Raw genomic sequence first — 27,619 nt, 5'->3', positions numbered from 1 at the left:
TTGCAAAAGCTATTCTAATGGGAAACTGTTAACCTTTTAACACGAATGGCATATCAAGATCTCCTTTATTGTGTAATGTTATCCGTGGAAGATGTACTACATTACCTTTCTTGAATACATCCTTCTTTTTACAGTAATTCATGCGGTGGAAGACCGGATGATGTTAACAGTTGTAGATATTCTTCGGGATATTGAAAGTTGTTTTCATCTTTCGTATGATCACCACCAACTGTTTCAGCATAGTCTATTGATACGCATTTAATCAATTTGCTGTGTAACCGATCAACATTTTTGGCGTTAATTCATTTGACTTCGTTTCTCGCTGCTAGAACTGTTCATGGACTCATTTTTTTTTCTGTTGATAACCCTTTGTGATGAAATTCTTAAATAGGATTTGGACATAATACATCTTCTTCAATTGGGAACTTAAAGTGAGAAAACGTTAATTTCTAAGAGCTGAGAGAGCAGAAAATGTCTGTCAAAAGCATTCACGTGAATGAGAGGTGAGGTTACTGTGTGTGTAGTTGAAAATGATTGAGAGGAGGTTGTGACTTGAAAAAATCTCATGGCCAAGGTTTCAACTCACGGGACTTGTTAAAATCTTCCAAAAAGTCTCATCTTCCAAAAAGTCTTGTCTCGTCGCAGGATTATTTTATTATAATAGAGAGACAAATCAAAGTAAATTTACAAATCACTTTTTCTTTTTTTTTTTTTATTAGCATCTTCTGTAGTCTCAACTTTTTTGGAATTAGGGTTGTATTTGCCTATTATATCACAAAATAATGTGCTGACCTAGCATCCCCATATGATAAATATGGTATTGAAACCAGTATTTAACTGGTTGAAAACAGTTTTTAGTGGTGAAATTTTGGTAAAGATTATCTGAAGTGCCATATTCCTGGTGGTTGGTCTATAAGTTGTTTTGTAGTGAAGATTTAGTGTATTTTAACAAACATGCTAAACACAAGTACTGTGGCTGGAGCCTATCTTGGTGGTATTCGGTGAAAGCCTGAAACCAGGCCACACTGGGTTATTGGCCAGTTGCAGGATCCGCACATGCACACTTGCTGTGGCCCATCTTAGAATTGCTATTTAACCTCTGGGATGTGCAAAGTAAGCTGGAGTATAAGGAGAAAAAAATCCATGCAGACATGGGGAGAATGTGCCAACTCCACGCAGTCAAGATTTTAGATAGTGTAGTGTAGTTTACTTTTCTTGGGCAAAACTTTGGATTTTTAAAAAGTGTGGATTCAAATTTCCCACCCTTGCATAATTTAGAATTGATTTTTCCTATCACTAAAATAGGAAGTTCACTAAATATACAATCATGAAAATAAGAAAAATGTTAATTTGCCCAAGTATGGGTAGAAGGCCCATCTCTTGATTTAGTTGAGGTGGCACCTGTGCTGTTTGTCATAAGACTGGGCATATTAAAGCTATGTGTAGTAATGTTTTAATTAGTCTGATCATAATGGTATAGTGCCACTTGTGTTCATGTACATGCATAAAAGTTTCTGCTTGGCTAGTAATCTGCACAATGGGAGAATTCACATACATATATTGGCTTATTTTATTTTGAGACTGACCCACAAATGTTAGTGTGTTAGAGGAGCACACGCTCTTCATTTATAATCACAAAGTGGCAAACAGCTCATATATTTTAGTAATGTGAGCTATGTTGGTTTGCCATCCAGTTTTATCATCTTGTTTGTATGTTTATGTGATGGATATTAACTGTCTAAGAATTTTTGGTACTTTCCATTTTTTGCTTACTTGCACCTCCCAAACGTATTGGCTAAGGGCATCTTTACATGTGAAACGCATTGTATTATGTCATAAAATCCTTGTTTATAAATTAAGCACAGCCCTTCTGGAAGAATGGGCATGGGAAAATAGGTTTCCAGCAGCTGTAGAGGAAGTAGTGAGAGTTTAGCTTTCACCTGCATGTTAGGCAGGTTGTTCCCAAGAAATGTAATGCTAAACGGTTAGAGAGTTGGTTAGGTGTATTCACTGGAGACCTGGCATTTTGTTTTTCTATATGTGATCCTCACAGTGTACATCTGTGTAGTTTAATTTTTATAGCTATATTTCACTCCCTGCATTATCCAACTTATCCATTTTGTTTTCACTCTAAAGTGGCTAAATTGAACTTAAGTGTTGTATGTTCTTTCTGTGAATGATCAATGCTGGGTTGTCTGATTCCCCTGTAACCAAATTATTGCAAAGCATTGTTGGCAAGCCTGAATAGGTTTACCATTTAGCAAGACTTTTATGATATTGTCAGACTGCTGTTAATTAGGTAATGTTCTTTTTATTTGTTTAATATGAGTAATTTTTTTTTAATCTTTTATTTTCAGCAGATTCGTGATATGGGGGTTGTACAAGAAGTGATCTCCAGTTTGGAGAAGTACCCCATCACCAAAGAAGCACTTGAGGTAGGATCAGAATCACAAACTAAATTAGCTGCCTGAATATATTCATTTTATGGTCTGTGACTGTTTGCCAAGGTGTGCTGGTGTGCGTGTGTGTTTTTTTTTTTTTTTTTTTTTAACTTTTAAAATACATTTTTGTTGGCTTTGGCTTTACCAATCACAAGTGTAATAGTAGTGGGAAATATTGTCCTAAATGTATACAGTAGAAGATTTTGGTGGAGATCCAGTTTTGTGGTTTTCAGAGCAATGTTGTGTGTTTTTTTTTTTTATTCTAATGTCAATGTTTTCTTTAATTGATTTCCTGTAGCCTAAGTGTGTCTGTGATCTTTGTTAAAGTCAGATGCTACAGATCCTAGGTTTCCTCACCTAGCCCATACTCATGGTCTGATGAGAGACCATTTTGAGATTACCATATAAACTCTTGGAATTTATTAAAGAAAAATGCATAAAATTCAGTGGAATTGTACAGTGAAATATTAAAATTAGTTTGGAAAGTTTGACATTTAGTGAAATTACATTTATGAGAAGTCAGTGTTAAAGTTTATTCAACACTGGGAGTAATGAAAGTTAATCAACCAATTTTGTATATTAAAAGTAGTGTAAACTAAATACAAAAATGAGGTATAGATTTTGGCATTTTTCTCAGGTTTGTTTAGATGGCTTTTAAAGTAGGAAAGTAGTCTATGGGCCTCAGTAGCCAGTCTTTTATCAACACTTCCTCTATTGTTGATTTAAAAATATCCTATAATGTACATGACACAGTACTCCCTCTCTTGAGTTTATTCTTATAAGGCCAGCTTTTCAGCCTCTGTCACTTCAAGGAGCCTTGCTCACCTCATCTTTAAAGGCGTCTCTCAACGTGCCTCCTAAGCCTTTATTTTTCCTCTTTGTGTCTCACACTTCGTTTCTCTTTTGATTGCATCACCAAACTGCTGTCCTGTGATTTTCTACCTTGCTGGATTAGTCTCTAGCTTTCCTGTGACCCTGGCATGGATAAGCCAATTAAGAAAATGGAAGGATGTTAAATCAGCTACTGAAAAATGTCAGAAGAATTGTGTAATGTGCCACGGTTCAGTTTCAGATTTAAGAATAAACTGTCTATAACAGCAGTGTTTCCAGAAAATGTCAAGTTTTGAAAGTTTGCTATCAAGTTCATATTCTGATTCTACGATGTTCAAAAAGTCGAATAGTAGATTTAAGTATGCCGTCCCTGTGTGTCTTTGTCTGGAAAATCAAAGTAGACTTTCATGCCTTAAAATTTGATTTACATCGGAATATTTTTTTTTCCTAGTAAAGATTCAAAAGTTTTGAGTGTTTTCAAGGATATCTACCGTGAGTGCCAAGACCAATGTTCAACAATAACAAACAAAATTTGACTTAATTTTCCTAAATTTCATTGTTTTTGTCTTGTTGAAGACCCTACGTTAATTGTTTTTAGTAGTTTGTTTCAGTATGTACCGCCATACCCTTCAAAAACACTTTGACTTGGGTCCAATGTTAATTGCTGTAGGAATTGTTTAATTTTAGCCAGGATTTTTGCAGTCTGCTTTGTTTAGTCATGGGATCAGGCATTTGATTGATTTGTGAAATTTTTGCATGCGATATAGGATTTATTTAAATATACACTAGGGGGCTCCGCCCCCTGCTCGCTTAGCTCGCCAGCCCCCTGGTTTGGTTAACTGGATACACAATTTTAAGATTATTTTCATGGGAATTGTTACATATGCATTATTTTCAATTTTACTTTAAAACTTTAGTAAAAACAATATTTGGAATTAACTTTTCTTTAAGATTGCATTGAATTTTGATTCCATTTGAACTCACATTGTGACAACGCAACGTATAGCTGCCTGTGAGTGAATATCGTTTCTTTCTTTCTAATAAATAAAATGACTTTTTGGAATGTTTGTTCATGCTCTTTCTTCTTCGCTTAGTCGTTGACATGTCATCTAGAATGTATAAAATTATTGTCCTGATAAAATTTAAGTGCTGAGAGCGCAGGAAGTGTCTCTGCCAAAAGCATTCACACGACTAAGAGCTGAGAGCATAGGAACTATGTCTGACAAAAGCATTCACACGACTGAGGTTAGATGACCGTGGTCTTGTTTGAAAATAGTTGTAAGTTGGGCGTGACTTAAAAGAATCTCATGTTAAAAGTCTCCATCTCACGGGACTTCATACCACACCGTTTTTGGAATCTTTTAATTCTCACTGGCAACACAAATTAGACGATCTACAAGTCTCCGACTTAATTTTAAATCCAAACAATATATTTGATCTGTTTTCGCTGTTCCATTATTTCACTGAGTAATTTCCATTTGTTTGCGCTAATGCGACCTTTACTATCCTTTTTTTTGAGACTTTAGAATTTTTGTACTTCCATTATCTCTAACCTGCTCTGCATGTGTACCGCGCCAACTTTTTAAAAATTTTTTATTTCTTGCAGATACGCCTCTTCATTGGGAAGAAACACTACTTTTTCCCAGGCCCCCACGACCCCCACCCCCATTGGCAACACGAATTAGGCGATCTTCAAGTCTCTGACTTAAAGTTTAAATCCGAACAATATATTCAATCTCTTCGCTGTTATTATTTCACCGAGTAATAATTTTCACTAATGCGATCTTTCCTATCCTTTTTTTGAGACTTTCGAATTTTCGTACTTTCATTATCTCTAACCTGCTCTGCATGTGTACCGCACCAACATTATTGAATTCTTTACGACGTTCTACTTTGTCATCTACTCTTTGACCTTTATTTCTGGCCCCCAGAAATCCCGTCTCACGGGATGTGTGTGTCTTTCCGAGAAAATCACGACTCGTCTCCTTCCAGGATTTTTTTTTAATAATAGAGAGATGTATGCACGCATGGAGGCTTACACAAACACACCCATGCAAGCAGACACACACTCAAAAGAAATTTACAAGTGAAGATAGCTGACGGCTTGTTTGCCCCACCCTAACATATGATAGATGGTGAAGTGAGAGAAATTAGCACATGCATACCCCTAGATATACAGTATAAAAGTAAATCCGGACAGAGGCATTAAGCCACCCCCTATTATCAGTCTGTCCATGCAGCTTGTTTATTTCATTTGACCCAATGTGTTTAACTTCTAATTATTATTGAAGTTTTGCTCTTTTTTCTCTGTTCCATTGAGGCATGGGCTCCACAAGACCTCTGAAGGTGTCCTGTGGTATCACTTACCAACACAATAGCAGCAGATCCTTTAAGTTTTGCAGCTTGCGAAGTGGGGTCTTCATGGATCAGACTTCCCATCCCCCCCCTCTTCAAGCACTTCTCACAGATGCTCAGTTTGATTGAGACCTGTGGACTTTGGAGGTCAAATCAACACCTTAAAACTTTTTGTCACATTCCACAAAACACTCCTGAACAGTTGTTAGAGTGGCAGGGTGCATTATCCTGCTTGAAGAGGCCACTGTCATTGGAGAATACTGTTGCCATGAAGGGGTGTATGTGGTCTACAGCCATCTTTAGGTATGTGGTACATATCATACTAACATTCATATGAATGCTGGGACCCAGCGTTTCCTAGCAGAACATTGTCCAGAACATTACACTGTCTCCAGCATTTATCCTGCTGTCATGGTAAACAATGTGTCCATATGATCTAAAATTAAAGAAGACTCATTAGACCAGTCCACAATATTCCATTGCTCCATGGTTCAGTTCTGACATGCCCACTGTAGGCACTTTCTGTGATGTACAGGTGTCAGAATGGGCATTGTGATCAGTCTGTAATCTACTCTTGCATTTTGCTCTGTACTTGTAATACTATTGTACTATTGTATTGAGGATTACTGTGTTCTGTTTACTGTATTGTATTTACCCCGTCTTTTTTAAACCTACTGCATGCCCAACCTACCCAGAAAGGGGTCTGTCTTTGAATTGCCTTTCCCAAGGTTTCTTTCATTTTTTTTCTCCTTTACAAGGCTTTTCTTTGGGTGTTTTTTCTTGTTGTCTGTGGGGGAGGCTATCAAATGACCGGGCCTGTTAGACCATTGCGGCACTCATGTGATTTTTGGGCTATACAAAAACAAATTGTATTGTCTGTGGCTACACAACCCCATACACCGCAAGCTATGATGCACTTTGTGTTCTGACACCTTTTGTGGGATTACCAGAAGATTCTTCGCTCTACACATTTCTTGCTTCCAACAGATCACCTTCAAGAACTGACTGTTCACTTGCTGTAAAGTATATCCCACCCCTTGATGGGTGTCATTGTAACAAGATCATCAATGCTGTTCACATCACCTGTCAATGGTTTTAATGTTGTGGCTGTTTACTCTGTGAGAATAAGCGTCTGTGTCTGTTAACCGGTTTTCAATACTGTACTGAGTGCTCTCATGTTGTCTGATCTGAATGTTCATCAGTTTTTCAGCTAAACAAACGAATAAAATAGTGATTGGCCATACCACTAAAAATGTATGTGATGCCTGTTTTAAAGTTGCTTTTAAAAAGTGAAGTAATTTAAAAGTTGATAATGCTTTAGTACTGACATCACTTTCTTCAGAGTTAATTGCAGACCTTGGGTGTTGAGATTTCAAGTTGGCAACACCCCATTAAAGCAATGGTACCAACACAGTATCTGTCTGATTTTATGAAGTTTTTTTGCAGCTAGAGAAGTATTAATATGAAACAGAATATAGTAAAGATTTTTTTTTATGGCTGGTAATTGATTTTAAATAAAATTAACTATTTGCATAAATGTGTATGATTGCATCTAACGTTAAAACAAGTAATTATAATGTAATCATAATTCATGAAGTAAATACACAATCACAAAATAAAGTAAAAGCAACACAAAGGAATTATAAAAAACACTTAATGGCATTAAACAATGACCTTAAACCTGAGCTTTTAACAAAATACTCCTTGAGCAAATACAACCTGAATTTGAATGTCTTCATAAAAGGCAAGTTGAAAAGAAGGCAGTAAGAAAACAAGGCAAATGTATTAATTATCAAATTGGCATAGCATTTGAAAAACCGATGAGTCAAAGTAAAAAATGATTGAAACGACTGTTGACTTTGTATGCACTGCTAAAGACTGATTTAAATTGAAATACAGTAATGCCTCGCTATATCGCACTTCGACTTTCGCGGCTTCACTCTATCGCGGATTTTATATGTAAGCATATTTAAATATATATTGCAGATTTTTTGCTGGTTCGCGGATTTATGCGGACAATGGGTCTTTTAATTTATGGCACACGCTTCCTCAGTTGGTTTGCCCAGTTGATTTCATACAAGGGATGCTGTTGGCAGATGGCTGAGAAGCTACCCAACCACAGCGCGTATTACGTATTAAATAAAACTCCTCAAATATATTGTGAGCACAGGGGCTGTTCGCACCCCTAGAGGATACGGCCACTCCTCAAAAAACGCTGAAAGATTACCTTCACAGTGCTCCCTTCTTTGCTGGGCTTACATGTGGCTGCTTTGTCAAGCGATATGCTTCCCGCACGGTGCTTCGCATACTTAAAAGATCAAACAGCACGTATTGATTTTTGATTGTTTGCTTTCCTCTCTCTCTCGCTCTGACGGAGGGGGTGTGAGCAGAGGGACTGTTCGCATACTGGCCTAGAGGATACGAACGCTCCTCTAAAAAATGCTGAAAGACTACCTTCACATTGCTCTCTTCCTTGCAGCTGCTTTATACGGTGGTGCTTCGCATACTTAAAAGCCAAACAGCCCTATTGATTTTTGACTGTTTGCTTTTTTCTCTCACTCTCTCTGACGCACACTCCTTTGAAGAGGAAGATATGTTTGCATTCTTTTAATTGTGAGATGGAACTGTCATCTCTGTCTTGTCATGGAGCACAGTTTAAACTTTTGAAAAAGAGACAAATGTTTGTTTGCAGTGTTTGAATAACGTTCCTGTCTCTCTACAACCTCCTGTGTTTCTGTGCAAATATGTGACCCAAGCATGACAATATAAAAGTAACCATATAAACATATGGTTTCTACTTCGCGGATTTTCACCTTTCGCAGGGGGGTCTGGAACGCAACCCCCGCGATGGAGGAGGGATTACTGTAATATTCATCGCTTAAATGGGCATACGTTAAACTTGTGTTCAAACTCCGCAAATACTATCCTCAATTGTTCATCACCATCAATGATCGAAAATTATACTCTACACAAGTGCTGTCTGCTTTTTTTGCCGCCCCTGTCCTACCCCTTTGAACAGTTTAACAGTCTGAGATTTAGTGCTTTTGTGTTTGGTAGAATCATGGTGTACCTTGGGATTGGGTTACAGAACTGTGCCACAACAGAACAACAATTATAAAACACTGCTCTACCTACACCTTTGCTCCTGGCATGCTAAATAAAGATCTCTGTAGCTGCTGTCTTGCTTAAAAAGTCGCACTGTGCATTACTTGGGTGGTTATGTTGCGTCATATTAGGGACGTCCGCACTGTAAGCAGACTGGCGAGTTAAATACAGAGATACTAGAGGCTTATTTTGGTTTTAGTGTCAATCGTAGATAACTTATTTAGTACTTATATGATATGACATTGAATCAAACTTTTTACAGAAACATGGAAAAAAAAGCGTAATTTTTACCTTTGCAACTTTTCTCTAACATTGCTTCAGGTGTGCCATAAATCCCACTCCCCTGGACCTGTGTCAGTAATTTTAAATTGAGAAAATGAACACCAGTGCTACGTATTGACATGTGGTGTATTGTTGTGAATGGCGTAACACGAAACTTTAAACCTTTAAATGGAAATTTCATAAAAATCTTTAAAGATACAGTAGTATATAAATATGGTACTGGATGTGCATGTAATTATTTCGGTACACACTTTTCTGTAGTATTGTTTCGTAATGTTACAGATTACATGAAAATGCTGCCCAACACAAAGCACTGCCTGATCCTTTTTCCTTGTGGCCAACTCCGGATACAACAATATTTTTTAACATGTTAAACAGGCCACGTTGATTGCAAAAATTAACACGTTAACTTTCCCCGACCTAATTTTTCCCTTCCAGCTGAACTATAAGGACTCTAGTTTGTTACCATATACATTCATGCTCTAACCCTGCCCTGACACGGTACACTTGGATTATCCATGGACAATTAAATCTTGAAAAAACTGGTTGAAGACTGAACAATTTTATTAGGTTGATCATTTGCTACTTGCTAGAATTAAAAAGGCAATTTGGCAGTACTGAGTACTGCTGCTGTTTTCATGTGCCTTTTTAAAAATGTTTTAAATAGTCTAAAGAGATGTTAAAGAAAGCTGCACTTGTATTCTATGGAACCCTGTAAACTGCCATTATGTGAATAGTAAGTAAGCAAATTAAAAGCTCAGTTCAGCTTTATGTTCTGCTTGCACAATATGAGGTCATTGACAGCCTAGATTTTTTTGTGGCTGCTAATGTATACATCTCAAACTTTTGCTTCTCCTATCTTACTGCTAATTTATTCTTGGAAGCAGTCATGCTGCTAACCATGTTTTTGCATATTACAGGTGAGTGAATCTCTTAATACCTACTTACAGAATTAGTGTTTATTAATTGATTATTAAAGAGTATGCATTTCATTTTTTTCTTGGATCTGTCTCCTTATAAATGTCATTACCTTACTACCCAGATTCAATCCTCAAAACATAGCACATTTCATATTTATAAACTGCAAAATATAAAATAAAACAAACATGCAAGTAGGTTTGAGCTTGGAACATACTTATAATCAAATATTAATATATACGTAACATGAAGTAAAGTGCGAGGGGCCAAAATCTGTCCTGGAGGCCGCAGTGACTGCAGGTTTTCGTTTCAGACTGTTTAATTAGTAACCACTTACCGTTGCTAATAGAAAACACTAATTTTAAGTGGTTTGCTTTTTAAACACTCCAGCAGCCAAACAACAATGACATACAAGGCGATCTAATAAGTGACTTACAAGCTTCATTTCATTTGTGTCTATGTACCTCTCATACAACAATCTATTTCAATAAAAATATTTTAAAACAAGAGAATGGAGGGCTGAGAAATATTGATCTGTTCTAGGACACAAAACATGCATGGTATTTTTAAATTAAAAGGAAATCAGTTGTGTGGTGTGGCATAATGAGAGCACTAACAAACCATAGAATTAAATAACGAGTTTCCTTGACAGTGAGAATTTGCATCTAATTAAGAATTTGTTTTCAACCAAAATGGTTTCCCTCCAGAAACTGAATTTAAAAACCTTGAGATAACTAGTTAGTTGTTGGCCTATTTTGTATCTTATTGCTTTTTTACTTAACCATCAGCCAAACAATAATTGGTTCTTATCTTCAAAGCAAGTTTAATTGGTTATTAATAAAAAAAAAATAGTCTGAAATACTGCAGCCCCCGCGACCCTCCTGCACTGGAGTTTGTAATACAGTTGTTTAGATATAGGTATTGACGATGGGGTAAGAAGCAATGTTATCTTGAGCAAAAAAAAATTTATTATAGCAAGCATTTTCAGTTACCCTGTGAGTACTGCTTAATATTATGCAATGAAAACTATCTATTCATATGCAGTAATTTTTATGCATTACAGAATGCACTTGAAAATGTGTTGAATTTCATGCTTATTTAACTTATTGAAGTCCACACAGTTGGATCATTCATTCGTTCATTCACGTGAACAGATATGCAGTGTGACTAGCATTTAAAAAAATAACATAGGCAATTTCACTGTGTACCTTTCTTAAAATTGTGCATTATATACTAGATTGCTAAAGGATAGTCCAAAGTTGATTTTTGAATTGCTACAAATCATATTTGTATTTGAGCCTAAAAGCAGAGTTGCCTGTGTTATCACACTTGGCATTTGTGCTGACCATAAATATATTGTTCATTTTTAATTTTTTAAACAAACTTTTCCTTCCATCTATCTATCCATTCTTAATTCCACCTAATCCACTAGATCCTTTCCAGACTGCATCAGGTGCAAAACAGAACTCAAATCCACACCAACAAGTTAGTTATCAAGAAAGACAACAGTAATACAAGAGACCTAAGAAGAAAATAATATGCACCACCAATGAAAAGCAGAGATAAAAAAAAAATGGACTTGACAGTTAGCATATGTGGTTATTAACAAATAACCAGCTGCTGTTTTGTGCAGGAACTTTAGTCTGCCATCACTGCAGACAAATGGATTTCTTTGCCAAGACAGATGAACATAAATTTCCTTGTATTATTAGAACATAGCTTTAAATTTTAATAACCTTTTAATTGCTTGCAATAGTCATTTCTGTCAACTTGGACACAGCCATCAATGCAGTTTTAAGTACAGTCTGTGTCTTAATGTGGCTGCTGACTTGACAAAACAATACAGCATAATGAAAAATATTAACCTACCCTGTACTATATTTTTCTGAAATTATAAATGGAGTAAAAGGAAAATGAATTTAGTTTATCCTCTTAAGTTGTTGAGCATCTGCTCCTGCCCACAGCACTCAACTGACATCATGTGCTGTAAAGAATGAAGTCAGTCCCAGCAATCAATTATCCACCACTGCTTTTATTAATAGATTAAAAAAATTCAATAGTTATTACATTTAACATGTTTGTTTGAATACAGATTAATTTTCACCTGCCTTATTTATGCTGAGCACAATTAATTTGTGTAATATGTACTTCATGCTTTGCAGACACACCATGAGCAAAAAGTATCAATATTAGTAATGAAAAGCCTTTGCATTACAAATGCAGTATGTAGCACCCAGAATATTTAAGCTATATTTGAATCTATTCAAATACCTACCTATTTGTAATATGCATATCTTGGCTAATTTGGTATCTTTTTGAAAGTGAATAACATTTGTGTCGAGCAGGCATGAAACAAACTGATTGAATTACTTAAATGTCAGTTTTCAAATTATTTCCTTCCAGACTTTCCAAATGTTAAAAGTTTTTTTTAATCGCTGATTTCTGGGAGAGTAAGAATTGCACAGTCTGCCCTTCTGTAAGCTTTTGAACGGCTCCTTGGTGCACTACTGGAAAAATGTGCACTGTAGCATAAAAATTCACATACGCAGACTTTTGTGGAAACATTAGTGAAGAGTGCTTTTTGTGAAATAAAATTAGTTGTATATTTTGATGCATTTTTTTCTTATGGAGCTGGAGAGTGTTCACTTGTTGCCTGCTGATTGGACTTGCAACTAAGATTCTCATTTTACTCTGTACACCTACAGATGTGTTGCTTAGTAGTTGTAGTAATATTGTATGTGATTTTAAAAAATTGAAAACTGAATTCTAAAAATACTATTGCGCAACATTTTAAATACAAGAGACACTCCAACAACAAAATAAACAAGAACTGTTGCAACAAAACAAGTGTGTAAAATTGACTATGTGATCTTAATGTAGCATATTCCAAAAGTCCATATTTCACTCTTGCAGAAGGAACTCAGTTTTATTTAATGGCAGAATTGTACAATATTAGTACATTTTTAATCTTAAATATGTAATTAGTTGTATAGCTAATAAGTCATTTATGTTTACTTGCAACAGTGGTTTCTTGGGTGTGTGGCCATCTCATTTGGTGCACATGTCCTAGCCATCACACTTGATGTTGACAGGAGAAGATGATTACTCGGGGAACCAGTCTGCTTCAATACTCTGACATTTGTTACTTTGTTGCCCCACGTGATGCAGAGGATTTGCCTTAAGCAGTGAAGATGAAAGCTTTCCATGCAGTTCTTCTGTCTGGTGTAGGTTGTCTGGTGTAGGTTGTCCAGGATTCACTGCCATGCAGCTGGGTACTAGGAACACATGCCTGGTACACCTTAGGTTTTGTGTATGATGACGGATAGCTATTATCCCACACTCTCTTGCTTAATTTGGCTATTGATGCAGCAGCCTTGGTTATTCGCTTGTCGAGTTTCTTGTCAAGCGACAATTTGTTGGTAATCATAGTGCCCAGTAAGTGAATTTGTTACTCACTTCAAGCACTACATTGTCAATGCTGATTGATGGTAGTGTTGAGATGTCCTGACTCAAGACATTTGTTTTCTTGATGCTGATAGTAGGCCCAAATTCATCACAGGCATGGGAAAATTTTTTTGTTGTTTTGCCATCTGAGATGATCACACCCTGTATGTCTACATGGAAATAGGTGGTAGTGCTAAGCAACTGTGGAGGGCAGCTGATCTTCAATAGGTGGAACAAACCTCTCCTGCCATTAAGGTTGAACACCTTGGTGAGATTGATAAAGGCAATGTATAAAGGCATCTGCTGTTCTCGATACTTCTCTTGAAGCTGAAGTGTTTTCTGATGAATGCTCCCACTCCCCTACCCTTCCTTTAAGGCTTGTTTTGCCTGAGCACATGGCTAATTTGCATACATAGCCATGCAGTGAGTGCTGGTTGCCAGGTTATAGGGATCTGTGTTGTGTATTTGTTCAGAGCACACAATTTTCTCATTATGGTCTGCAATTGTAGCTAGCAAATAAACTACAAGTTTTTTTTTTTAAACCCAATTTGTGAAACTGTGTTATCCAGGGATAGCAAGTTGGCAACAATCTTACAGTAAGCATGAGTGAAAGTTCTACACATGGTTATTAAAACTCTGATGTCACACTGGTCTTGCAAGCATTATGAGGCACTTGGAAAAAAATATTTGCATAAGTTGTCTGCATGGCGAATTTCCACGAAAATATTCGGTGCACAAGGTCACTGGTGAACACAATATGTTCGCTGTGAAAAATGCTTTGAATGTCGCCAATTAAAACATTTCCTTCAATACTAATAATAAATTACTGTCATATACCCTTAGAAAAAAAACTGGTAAAAAATCATATATTGGAATCACTACAGGAACATGTTTTGGGAAAAATGAAGTAATTTTAGTAAGTTTGTTGAATAATACATTAATTTTAATTCATATGGAAAATAAGGCCTAGGGAAAAATTTTTTTTGTAGGTGTTTTATTATGGTAAATCCAGGGGACAGGGGAAAATCTACCCTCGCAGCATAGGCCGAATGCAGAAACTATTCCAAGGTGTTTTGGAGCCCTTTAGAAGTGCATGCTTACTCAATGTAAACAAAAAACCTATAACAAAAAAAAAAATGAACAGCATAATTTGCACATCTTTTATGATACTGGAGGAAAATGCAGTTGACAGAGAACCCACAGACTATGCAAGCAGTTTTACATTAGAATTTGAACAAAGGTTTCTGCAGCTGTGAGGCACCAGTATTAAACTGTGGCAACTATTATTATTTTATAATTTTTCTTAGTCTGTTTGGCGATTAGTTTAAAATTTGCTTGCAAATTGTCATGTTTGTTTTGTTTATGTAATGTAACTTAACCAACATATTTCGACTATCAAAGAGTACTTGCTTTTGGGTATACTGGTATGAACTTTTTGAATGGACTCTGGATGCATATTTAACATAAATCTCTAAACAATACCTGGCGTTCAGTTTAGATAGTCTTAACATTTTTCTGATGTTTTTTCTGTACATTTAAAGTACCCTCAGTTGTGCTGCTTTAACTGCAATGTTTAAAATGTTGCCTTAGCCTTTGAAACCCCTGTAATGTCCACTTATTTCAGAAAGCTAGGGATACTTGCTATCTTTTTGATTATCTTCTAAAATCCTTTAAATCTTCCATGTCTCACCTTTTCTACAGAAGAAATTCTGCTGTTTGTGGAGTATTTTGCTTTTTGGTATAGTTTCTAAGACCTGTGAGATTTCAATTGAGGCATGATAAACTTACTACTTGCTTGGGTGGGGGTTAAATTCTGTTTTGTTAGGTTTTATCTCTTTTTGACCTTGCTTTTTTTTCTCTCCTTTTCATCTTTTTTTTCTACTTTAGCTATGAAGGCATTTGTTGTATACGTTTGACTTGATTGTATGGAATGTTATTTTCTTAAAATAAAATAATAAAAAAAATACTGCCTGCTGCAGGTGCTGACTGAGTCCATCCGCCTTTCCTTTTTCTAATCCAGTTCAGAATCCTGGATGGCTTGGTCCAGTTCTACTGTGGTGCTATTAGTGCTCAGCTGTAAGACAGCAGCCAGTCGTCCTGGCTTGCACAATTCAGGCACTGTAGGTAAATAATGAAAGGTAGTATTCCACATATAAGTAACAATAGCTCAGCAATGACTTGAAGACCAAATTTTCTGGCGATGTTCATGAAATTCATTATAAGCTAGCTTTAGTTTAATTTTAAAAAAAAATTAAAAAAAAAAAAAATTTAAAAAAAAAAAAGATTTTGCTGTTCAGTTTTTAATACAATCCCTCTTAACATGGTATTTTTTTATTTTGTGGATAGCATAGTATTTGCACAAAGTATGAAGCTGGAAAAAAAGCTTTAAAACGATAAAACAATTTCTGTGCAACTTATATTTAGGGAGATATAAGTCAAAGTCATAACCACCCCCCATAAGTTTAAACTTTGTTAGCTTAAATATACCTTAATATTGATCCAAGACGTATGCAATTTCAGTTCCATGGGTTACTCATATGACCAAATCACCATGCCAAGTTTTGTTTAAATTAGACGATGAGATCCAAAAGTGTGGCGATTTGACATGGAATTTCTATCTATCTTAAAAAAAAAAAAAAAAATTGTGAATTTCCCCTTGGGATTAATAAAGTATCTATCTCTATCTATCTATTACCCCATGCTGAAGGTTGTGGATGTACTTTGATCTACCAAATCACAGCTTATGTAAGGATGTGCGAGTTTTGTCTTTCTTTTTGTAGTTTTCTTATGTATTTTGTGAAATCTATTGTATCTGTAAACTTGTCTGTTAATGACAAACAATGACACAGGATTTTTTTTTTTTTTTTTTAACGTAAGGGAGACAGAATTTTTTAGGTAAGGTTGTTCTACTCACTAATCATGGATCTGGAGAGTGGTTACCTGTTGCATAACCTATAATAATTGGATGTTTCATTATTGAAACGTTCTGAGATGAAGTGTAATCTTAGGGTAAAGATGTTTTTAGTATGAACTGCTAAGATCATATAAGATCACACAATTAGTACTGAGGTCAGTGACTGTATGTAGGTTGTCAATTTCCTTTGGTTAATGGTCATTGGACACTGCAACGTTCCATGATCTTTTTCAGAGGTCAAGTCTCTACTCCGATGTGTATTTGTACATTGAAACAACATTTGCAAATGTTGTTTTTATCCAGTCTGCACATAATTTTATTTTTTTATTGATAACACAAACAGTGAGCTTTGTCTAGTTATATGCATTTAAATTATGATCTGATAGCATCAATACTCCTCTGCAATGCCCCTTGCTTTGTTGCTTATTGTGGATCTGTTGTAAAATAAAATAATTATCAAAATATGACACACATTTAATCTCTGTCAGGCTTTCTTTGCTCCATTCTTATTTTGCATTGTATTTTATGTCAGATATCAAGATCCATACTATTCTTTCTGCTGGCCCATTTATGAATCAACCCAAATCCTATGTACATTTTTTAATTCAGCAGTTGTACAATGATTATCTGGTTATTTTTAATCTTTTTTCTGAATTAATATATCCTTACCGAAATGGATTAGAGCTGCTGCTGTTTTAGTAAATGATATATAACTTATGCTGAACACATACTGCAAATGTTAGCAGACTACCTTCTGTCTTTCAAAGTTGTATCGCATGTCTCAACTACAGCAGATAGGTCTGTTTTAGCTGGATCAATGTATAATATGGTGTCTGAGACTTGGCAGCGCCAACCGTTGTTAATGTTGTACTGTTTGAGATAGGCTTCATTGTTTTTCTGTTTGAGTACTACATAGAAATCCAAAGTGTAGGATTTGAAGTCTGCCATAATTGAGTTGGCTGCATTAGGACCTTTCACTTTGGCCTCTGCTATTAGTAGAGATGCTCCAATCTGTTTTTTTTTTTTTTTTTGTTTGTTTTTTTTTAGGGCTGTTACTGCTCACAGATATCTTGTTACTGGATTGGCTGATTCCGATACTGATTTTTTTTCCCCCTCTTTTCAAAAATTTTTTTTTACTCTGAGCGTCTACATAGCCAGGCATTGAGAAGCCTTATGCCCTATATTAAAGTGTTAACCTTGGGATTTTTATAATGAAACTATAGACCACAGGATAAAATTCTGTAGTCTTATTGTTTAGTGACCATAAAAATAGTAAAATAAAATTCCCTTTAAAATACATGTTTTTAAACTAATAAAATTCATATAGAGAAAATATTTATCCATAATACATATGGCATTGAAGAAAATGCTACTCATAATTACAAGCTGTCATTGTTTAATTTCTTCTGTACTTTTTTTAAACTAAGCTTTGTTTTAGAAGTTTTTACTATTCGTCTAACATACATATTCTCACACATTGATTTAATTAAGTTTAAGCAGTGTTTAACTACAAATTTCAACTATACATGTACTTAGTTTTAATCATTGATTGCACTACAGCTTTTTGCTGTTAAAATATGCAGTTTTTTCCCCCAGTGTACCAGCTAATTATTCCTAATTCTTGAGGTGTAATTATAAATGAGTAACCATTTTAATTATGCAATTATCCAAATTCTTTTATATGACACACACAAACACTGTACATTTTTTTTTTATTATTTTTTTTTTTTTTAAAGCTGCAAATCTATCAAATGTTAATGTGACGTGTTATCAAGAAAATAACAGGCTAACATGCTGAATGTGTTTATAAGTAAAATACACATTTTGCTGTTGCGCTAACAAGCATTTGGTTTACTAAGCAGCGATTAAAAATTCTTTCTTTTTCTAATTGAAAATATGATTGGCGGTACTTAAGCTTGCTCACTGTCCAAACTCAGACAAGAAGTAGCTTTTCTTTGTTAGTCTAATTACACAGGATAACTAATCAGATTTTGTTTTCGAAGTTTATTACTTAATGTAAAGTCTAATTTAAATTTCTCTCTCTCTGGTAAAGTCTTTACTGCTTTTTGTTTACAGGAAGATGTGGGAAAGCTCAACTACTGAAATACCTTGTGTAGTGGAGCACTACAACTAAACTACCATAAAGCTTAGAAAAGAAGGTATTAATAAGAGATTGGACATTTTACCGATCACTGATAGTCTTTTGTAGTGAAAACTAGCCAATTTAGATTGGTGGCTGATTGATTGGAGCATCACTAGCTGTTAGCTGACGAATAATGGTAGCAGTAAATGATATAAAGTCTGATCTGGTCTTTGGTTTCTAAGAATATGGTCTTGAATTGACCTTAAATGGCACTTCAGTGTATTTTTCATGGATTAGCTGTCTTTAATTTGAAATGGATTGCTGTATTTTTTTTTTCACTTGTACATTTTTCCTTTTCTGCTTTTCCTTGAGTTTTTGGAAAGAAAAATGGAAAACCCTTCTAACCAATAACTTTACATATGTGCTTTAATGATAATGGTAGTCAAAAAATTGCATTACAAAATTTTAAACTAATGTGTCAACTTTAGTTAAAGCCAGTGGCGGGCCATGCTTTTCACACCTAGACCTTCAGTGGTGTCCTACCTACCTGAATTAATAATCCACCTCTTAATACCATCATTATGATACCACAGCTATAGAAAGTAGGGCAGGGCAATATGGCCAAAAATATTTATCACGATATGTATTTGAACATTTGCGATAATGATATAACTGACGATATGATTGATGCGAGACAAAATACTTTACAACTCCACAACTTTATTAGTGCAAAAAAACCCCTTCAATTTATTTTCACTTAAACAAGCAGCTGTTTTTATGTGCATTAAAGCTATATACAAATTTAACAGTGCAAATGCAAATTCCTTGCTGACAGTTTAACCAAAAGGCATTTCCAGTGGAAATGGGCTGACATATCCTGAGCATAACCATGTATAATATCCACAAAACTTAAAAAGAGTTGCTTTGCAACATAAAACTGCAGTGTGCCAAATAAATAAGTCAAATAATAAAATTGCACAAACTCTTGAGTAAAAACAAAACAAACAAACAAAAAACATGGATAAATTATTGCTACTGCTCATGGAAGTTTTCTACTGTACATTTCAAGTTTTAAGATTCTTTGTCAGAAACACTAACATGTTCACAGATGTGGGCTTAAGGGACAAGTTATAACGTTTCCACCTGTGCTGAACAACCTTTCAGATGCAGAGCTAGTTGCTGGAATGCAGAGGTATTTCCTAGCTAATCTGCTGATGTGGGGAAAGTTTACTGTGTGAACTTTCCACCACAAAAGAGGATCACACTCACTGTCTGCTGGTGGACTATTCACATAACTGTTCAGTTCAGATAATAACCTTTCTGTAGTTACATCTGTCTTGCCACTAACTGGTCCCTTCAAAAAAACTCCCGAGACTCTTCTTTGGCTTTTTAACAGCTCCCTGACTTGTTTGGTCTCCACAAGATGTAGGAAGTGTTTCTGAAAAACCTGTGGCTGCGCTTCCCTGGTGTGACACAAGATGCTCTAGTTCACTCATGACTTGAACTTTGATGGCTTCGCTCTCACTATCACTGAAATATTCTGTATGAAAACGTGGATCAAGGAGAGAAGCCATGTTAACAAGCCTCTCTGTGACACTGTCTTTGTAGCTTTTGTTCATGTAGTCAAGTTTTGCTGTTTTGATGTCTTTGGTCAGCTGAGTGTCACTCTCTTTTACTTTTAACATGTCATTGTTAAACATCTGAAGAACAGGCTTAACACATGAAATGGTCACATACTCTTCAGCAGAAAAAGTATCTGTAAACTCTAGAAGTGGACTCAATGCAGTGCTGACAGAGTCAAGCACCTCAATGTCTTGCCATGTCAACATGAGGTGCCTTGTGGTTTTATCAGCAGCTAAAACCTGTGTTATAGCCTTTTCTTGTTCCAGCAGCTGCTGGATCATTCTCTGCTTTGAACCCCAACGAGTGCAACATTCAGTTATGAGTTTGTGTTCTGGTAGGCCCAGTTCTTTTTGGGCAGCCTGCAGAGCTTGCTGGCGCTTCCAGCTGTGGTCAAAAGCAGCAACAATCTTCTTTCCCACTCCAACTGCTCGTTCGATCCTTGGGTCCTTCACACTTCTTTCTAAAAGACATACATTTAAAAGGAAACACAGTTCATTACTTGACACCAATATTAATGCGGTGTGGAATGTGTGACATTTAAGTTTTATGTATAACGCACACACACACACACACACACACATACACATACATATCTATATCTATATCTATATACAGTGGAACCTCTAGATACGAGTTTAATTCGTTCCAGCACTGAGCTTGTATAGCGAATTTCTCGTATCTAGAACAAACTTCCCCATTGAAAATAATGGAAATCCAGTTAATGCGTTCCGCACCCCAAATATATCAACATAAAAATCAATTTTCCTAACAAATAACACTGATAAATTATATATATATATATATATATATATATATATATATATATATATATATATATATATATACTGTAGTCTACCTTTAATAAATAACACTGGTAAATAATATAACTGATTATTAAAAGAATCAAAACAGGTGTCCAAAGTGCAGTAGAGCATTCAATAAATCTTTAAATAAATAATCCTTAAAACAGTTGTGAAGTGGAGGTTTAAAATCCACAAGAATAACAATCCTTTAACACGAGGTTAAAACGTCAACAGGAAGCAGTCTTTAAAAAAACAGATGACAATCCCCGGTGCTTCTTCTCTGTTAGCGTCTCACCTGCTTCTCCCATGCGGGCTCTGCAACAGGCGAGACACTCTTAATGCAGCTGACCTTCTCTACACCGTCCTGCTTCAGCTGTTTGGCTCGCCTGTTCAGCTACACGCGAGCCTGCAGTCGCTCGCTCTCCCGCACCGACTTCCTACTGCTGCCGATTCCTGCTGCTTCCTGTCTCCTCCTGCAACCTCCGTTCTCTCTCCTCTCTTTTCTTTTACTTCTTCTCCCCCTTAACCGGCTCGCGCTTCTCTATATATGCGGGGAGGACATGGCAGCTGCAGCCCATCAGCCACAGGAACAATCATGGATGTGGGCAGTTTCCCACCTGTGCACTTAGGTGAGAAATGCAGACACCGCAGATCGCCCTGCGGCTCGCTACAGCTACCACGCCCCCTCGCTAAGCCGCGAGCTATACCCACAGCCTGGCTCGTGGCTCGTATTTAGATCTGAATTTTTCGCTCATACTTTCCTCGTATTTTGAATTTCTCGTATACAGAGGTGATCGTATCTCGAGGTTCCACTGTATGTATAGGTACAGATATATATATATATATATATATATATATATATATATATATATATATATATATATATATAATGCAGCACAACTGCCCACATCCAGCCTGCCTGTTCATTTTTAAAGACTAGGGGGCTTCGCTCGCCAACCCCCGTATTTGGTTTTCCGGATACACACTTTTAAGATTGTTTTTTCTTTGAATTGTTGCTATTTCATTAGTTTCACTTTTATTTCAGAACTTCTGTAAAAACAATATTTGTAATCTTGTGTGTCCCAATATGCTGAATCTTTTTAATGAGGTCAGGATAGGTTTCTCTGTTTGGAATTTCAGCACCGACAAAACGATCTACATCATCAGCATTTAATAATTTTTTTTTACTAAGTAAGTAGAGTTCTGCATTAGACTCCTGTCTGTAAAGTCGTGCTATTTTCCTCTCACAGTTCCAAACGTACATGGGTTTACCAAGGTGATACCCCAGCTTTTGCCTAGGTTTTTGTACAAGGGCTAGACAGAATGTTTTTGACTCCTGGGGTAAATGTATGTTTTTAAATAAGCAGACATATATATATATATATATATATATATATATATATATATAAACAAAGTAACCAATAAATGCATGTGCGGTAAACTCCGTTTTTGAAATTCTCTAGATTCTTTATTTGTCACACATGCATAGTTATACAGGACAACACGCAGTGAAATGCATCCTGATCCGCTTATCAAAAACTCTGCAAAGTTAGAAGAATATCAGTTAGATTAACAAAAAGTCATAGATCGAAAGATAACAGTATAGTAGAACATAATAAATAAGTAAAATTACGTGAATAAAGTAGAATTAAGTGTTAAGGTGCAATAGTGTAGTAATGTGCAAAACCAAAGTTAGACTGGTGCATAGTTAAATGAGGCAGTTTTTGTTTGCGCTACTGCGATCTTTACTTTTTTATATTTTCTAATTTTCCTACTTTCATATCCTTTAACTTTCTCCACGTGTATAGTGCCAACGTTTTTTTTTTTTTTTTTTTTTTTTAGCCTTTCTAATTTCCCTGGTTTCATAATCTCTAACCTGCTCTGCATGTGTTTAGCGCCAACGTTTGTAAACATCTCTATGACGTTCTACTTTGTCATTTTACTCACTGTCATTTATTTAAGAGCCGGATTGGACGTGCTTTTTTTTTTTCCAATTCCTCTTGTTCCGGGCTGATGATTACTTTCCTTATTTTCTGAATTTGCACCTCGATTATTCTTTTTTGCTCTTTTTTCTGTCCAACGCATTTGAGTCTCTTTTCTCAGCACTTTTCTTTCTTCTTTGTTTAATCGTCGATGTTTCATTTCTACCCTATTCATTTCATTTCTACCGTATTGACCTTATACACTTTATATGCACTGAGCCCTGGAGCTGTGTGTGCTGCATGACTGCCTTTACACTACTGATTTATTTTTTTTGATATTGCTTGTAAGTAGGGTGTGTCTTGCAAGACTCTCGTTCTATGTTCCCGTGAGACGCACCGTGGCAGGTCTCTTTCGTCTCGCGGGTCTTTAAATTATCTTCCGAGAAAAATCACATATCGTAGACTATCAGGACAGGGGACAGGATTTCTTTTTATAATAGAGAGACAACTAAAGATTAATTAAAACAGTATTATTACCATCATATAAACTAATGCAAGAAGTGCTTAATCTGACGTTATAATTAACTTACCTATTGCAATGTGCAGGCGATGTCTGAAGCAAAGTCTGGTCCAGTTGTTGAGTGCGACGGCTTTCACAACGTTGGCCCCGTTGTCGGTCTTCACACACACATTTGTTTTTCCTCCTGAAGATTCCACGAGCTGAGGAACTCTTTTAAGCCTTTGGCTATATTTTCCCCTGTATGGTCCTCGGGGGGGGGGGGGGGGGGGGACTTGTTTCAAGGCACTTGTTTTGTAGCTTTCAGTCTTTGTCCATGTAGTGTATTGTAAGGCTCATGTAGGGGTCTGATGTTCGGCTTGACCACATGTCCGTGGTGGACGCAAAAAACTCCACCGAAGATAATGCATTTGACACCTCAGTACGGACCTCTTCATATAAAGCAGGCAAGGCGACTTTAGAGAAGTATTTCTTGGTGGGCAGCTTGTAGCGTGGATCGAACTTTTTAAGCATCTTTGTGAAACCTTCTCTTTCCACACTCTGAATGGGCATCATATCCCTGGGTAAACAATGCGTCACTGCATTAGTTAGTTCCCCCCAGCGTTTGCTACTTTTGTCATAAGGTGTGCAGCTATTTAAAGCTACACCGATTATTTGTTTAGTCAGCTTCTTTGGTCTCACCACCATGCTAGTTGAAGCGGACACCTCTTCACATGCTTTAACAGCTTTGTTGTACTCCAAGTGCTTCTGCTTCAAATGATGAAATAGGTTTGTGGTGTTTCCACCCTTCGCTACAACGGCCCGCTTGCATGTTCTACAAAAAATTGTGCTTTGTTGGGTATCTGACGGGCGAAAACCAAACCAGTTCCACACCACTGAAGTTGCACCATTTTTACAAACCAATTCTGGTTCATCTGTTTCATTCAACGATCCGCTTTCGCCCTTCTCATTCTCTGTCGCCACCATGTGCGTATGAAAACAAAAGCACTGCGCATGCGCGTTTTACCCATATTCTATCGTGATATTTCATTTTCTTATCATTGCCTAACATTGTACCGGTATTACCGTGAAAGGTATAATATGGCCCAGCCCTAATAGAAACCATCAATATTATTCAGAAATACAGAAACAGGGCGTTGCATAACAGACAGGTATGTCATGTAGCAAGAATGAATGCCACTACTAAACCAAGAAACGCATCTGTGGGTGCAATGAAAGACTTATGGAATTGTGTTAGTTGCAACACATTTCATATCTAGCAACCTAATAAAATGACAAATATAAAAAATGCATTGTACTCACCAAAAATACTGATTTGTTCACAAAATCCATCCTCCCTTTTCTTTCCTCAAGAACAGTTCAATCACTCAGTTGTACAGGTTATCTGTGCATTTCAGTTAAAACAATAAGTCCTTTACAAACACCATGGAGGCAAATGATGAAAGTTGAGTCTGTCCAGTCCTAAGTTTTAATTCACTTTAGGGATGAGAATGTCCTCTTGACAGAAGCAGTGGACCCAGGGATAGTCACTGCCAAACATGCCAATGTGTACAGCTGCCCCATGCTTACACCCAGATTTTTCTGCTGAGCAGAAGGAAATCAAGGAGATCAGCAGGACTCTTCCCTTCAGAATCCGTCCTGCCATACATTAGTCAGGTTTGTTTTTAGCCAGGACAGTGTTCTGTAACTCTGTGTTAAGCTGGAGAAGGCTGTGTGAGGGAATTTTTTCCAGTATGTTTTGAAACTGCTGGGGGTTGAGGAGGGAGAGAAACATTAATTTTTGTTTTTTTCATGGTAAAGAATGTTGTCCACAACATTTCTGTGGAATTGGTGGTAGTATGCATGCAGGTCTCCTTGTGCTGGGCCTCTCCATGTGCTCGGTGTACTTGAGATGCAGACAGTGGCCTTGTAGATCTGACCAAATCGGCCCCTCTCCAACTTAATGGTCTCACAAAATTCTTTCAACCTTGCCAGACAAAATTGTACTTAAATGTTTTTTGTTCTGTAATACTGCAAAAAGCACATCTGAATGCTCAAATTCAAATGTGTGAAGGAAAAAAACAAAACTCAATATCATCCAGGCAATACTCATCATGATGTTCCAGTATGTGGTGAAACTGCTACTTTAGGGTAAAACTCTTCTCAAACACTGTACTGACCAGTCTCGATGCGTATTGGCACTGCGTTGGTGGCACATGAGGAAGACGGCGCTGGCAAATGTCATCCAGTAGTTGCGTGCACAAAGGGGATCTGGAGAAAATTTGAACCAGGCCACAGAGGTGGGCAAAAAGATTTTGCAATCTTTAAGCTTTGAGACCCCTTGAGTCAGTTCTAAATTCAGTCAGTATGCATTTTAGTGTATGAATAATGCCATAGGGGCCTTCTCCTGAACTTTAACCATGACAGCTGTGCCATCAAAACACTGTGCCACAACTTTATCCAGACATTCATATTCCTCCAAGAAGTGGACAATAAGCGCAGCAATGTCATTGGCTCGCCTGCCACTAGTAACATCTTCAACTCTGACAAAACCGCTCCTTAACACCTGCATCCGTCATATAGCGCAGGACAAGTGCGAGCTGCACTGCATTATTCATGTCTGTCATCTCATTCACCATATCGACACCAAAGGGTGCTTTATTAATCTCCCTTTTTAGCTCTTCTCTCATCACTTCAGCAATAACATTAATTAGGTCGTTTTCTATTTTGTCTGATGACCCACAAAACACTTTGTTAGTGGACAGGCGGTAATGCGAGTCCAAATCGTTTTTAGTAAGGAAAGAAGCTCCAAATAGTTGCCTCTATTTGTGGCTCCTGTGCTTTCATCATGTCCCCTAAATGAAAGTTCCTATTTACCCAAAAATATGACAATCTATCAGTCTTTTCAGTATTTCCCTATTTTTCTTCACCTTTTCGTTGTGGAGCTCCATTTCCTTGGAGGCTGTGAGCCAAGGGTACCGCTTGTAGTTACTGGTTTGAAAGTGGAGGACAACTCCTTTCCCTGGCTGGGTCACGCTTGCTAGCTTCAGGGTTGGTCGACCTTTTTTCACGATGCCCAGCCTTTCTTGAAAAGTCTGTCTTGAAAATGGCTTTGTAAGTATATCTGCAGCAAATCAATTTCCTCTCCTCTGTCAGCCTTTATGGGTTGAACAAACCGTGATTAAATCTACAAAAAAATGTTTTAGCTTGTGCAGGTTGCTACAGATCGCTCTCTGGCCATCCAGTCACAGGACGTGAAAATGCAGACGTTATCATATGCCTGCTAGATGGCCCTGGTGTCCCCAACTTGAAATTTGATTGGTTTAAGCAACAGTTTCATTGCCATCTGTTTTAAGCTACAGGTGCCCTCACTGTTGATTCTGATGGCTCGGGGCAGATGATTTCTTTTATCCTGGCAACACATGATGGCTGAAATATGATTGGATAAAAGCAGCGCAACCAAGAGAAAAGCTATGAAATGTGAAGAGAATAGACTATTGGGAATTATTTAATGCATGTTCATGGAAAATATATTAATAAAAAAAAAATAGTAATAAAACATAGGTCAGTGATTTTGACTTGTGTTTAGGCCAGCAGAGCAGGCCTTTCTGGCCTTGACGGCCCACCATTGGTTAAAGCGTATAAAATAATAGTAAAGAAAGATAGATAATTGTCATGCTTATCTAAGGTACAGTGTTAATATAAAAGGAGACACCATACCTTCTGAGAGATCAGCTAATTGCTAGATTTCTGCATCCCTTACAGGCCAGTGCAAATTCTGCTTTCTGTATGGTTCAGTAGCAGGATAAGACTGAAGAAGAAATAGGACAAAAATGATTGACCAAAATTTAACAAGTAACAGAGCATTTTCTAACTTTTTTTCATTGCTTCGTTTTTTTTTTATCTTTAAATGTTTCAGTAAGATAATGGCAAGGAAAAGAATTAAGACAGCAAGCAACTTTTTTTTGGTTTGAGTTAAAACATATGGAAAGTTTCTTCTAAGATTTTCAAATGCCAGTGTCATAAGAAATTTTTGTCAACGGTGAGGAGATTAGACTATTCATAACCATATTCACTGCAGATTGTGTCTTCCAGTAGTTTTAATTACTCTGTCTAGCTTGGAAGGGTTTTTCACTAAACAGCTTGGTCATTGATGTAGTATCTGGATATTGTGGAAATCAATTTAACCACTCCTTAAAATGCAGTTTTCTTACTCAAACTATTTTAATATTTAACAAATCAGGATAATAGTGTAGAAATGTCCTGCAACGCTCTTTGCAATTCTGGGTCTGAATAAACAAAGTCTCCTTGCAGTTACTGCTGCCATTTTTCACTTTAGCAGACAGAGGCATATTGATCTGTAACAGGAAGAACTGTAATACAGTAAAATCTCGATTATACA

At 36.6% G+C, this 27,619-nt stretch overlaps 1 protein-coding gene across 2 annotated transcripts in view; it reads left to right on the top strand.

Annotated features, from left to right (window-relative positions):
* crsp7 (cofactor required for Sp1 transcriptional activation, subunit 7) overlaps positions 1–27,619 on the top strand; it is a 44,758-nt gene that overhangs the window by 5,587 nt on the left and 11,552 nt on the right. Inside the window, exon 2 of one of the 2 annotated variants that reach the window (XM_028816142.2) lies at positions 2,361–2,435. In XM_028816142.2, the coding sequence (XP_028671975.2) occupies positions 2,361–2,435 (75 nt within the window). Of the gene's footprint in view, positions 1–2,357; positions 2,436–27,619 lie in introns of both variants that reach the window. The other variant, XM_051934518.1, reaches the window with a different exon arrangement.

Source organism: Erpetoichthys calabaricus, chromosome 12 (genome assembly GCF_900747795.2).
Source record: "Erpetoichthys calabaricus chromosome 12, fErpCal1.3, whole genome shotgun sequence".
NCBI lineage: Eukaryota > Metazoa > Chordata > Cladistia > Polypteriformes > Polypteridae > Erpetoichthys > Erpetoichthys calabaricus.
This window is presented reverse-complemented; position numbering and strand designations above follow the sequence as displayed.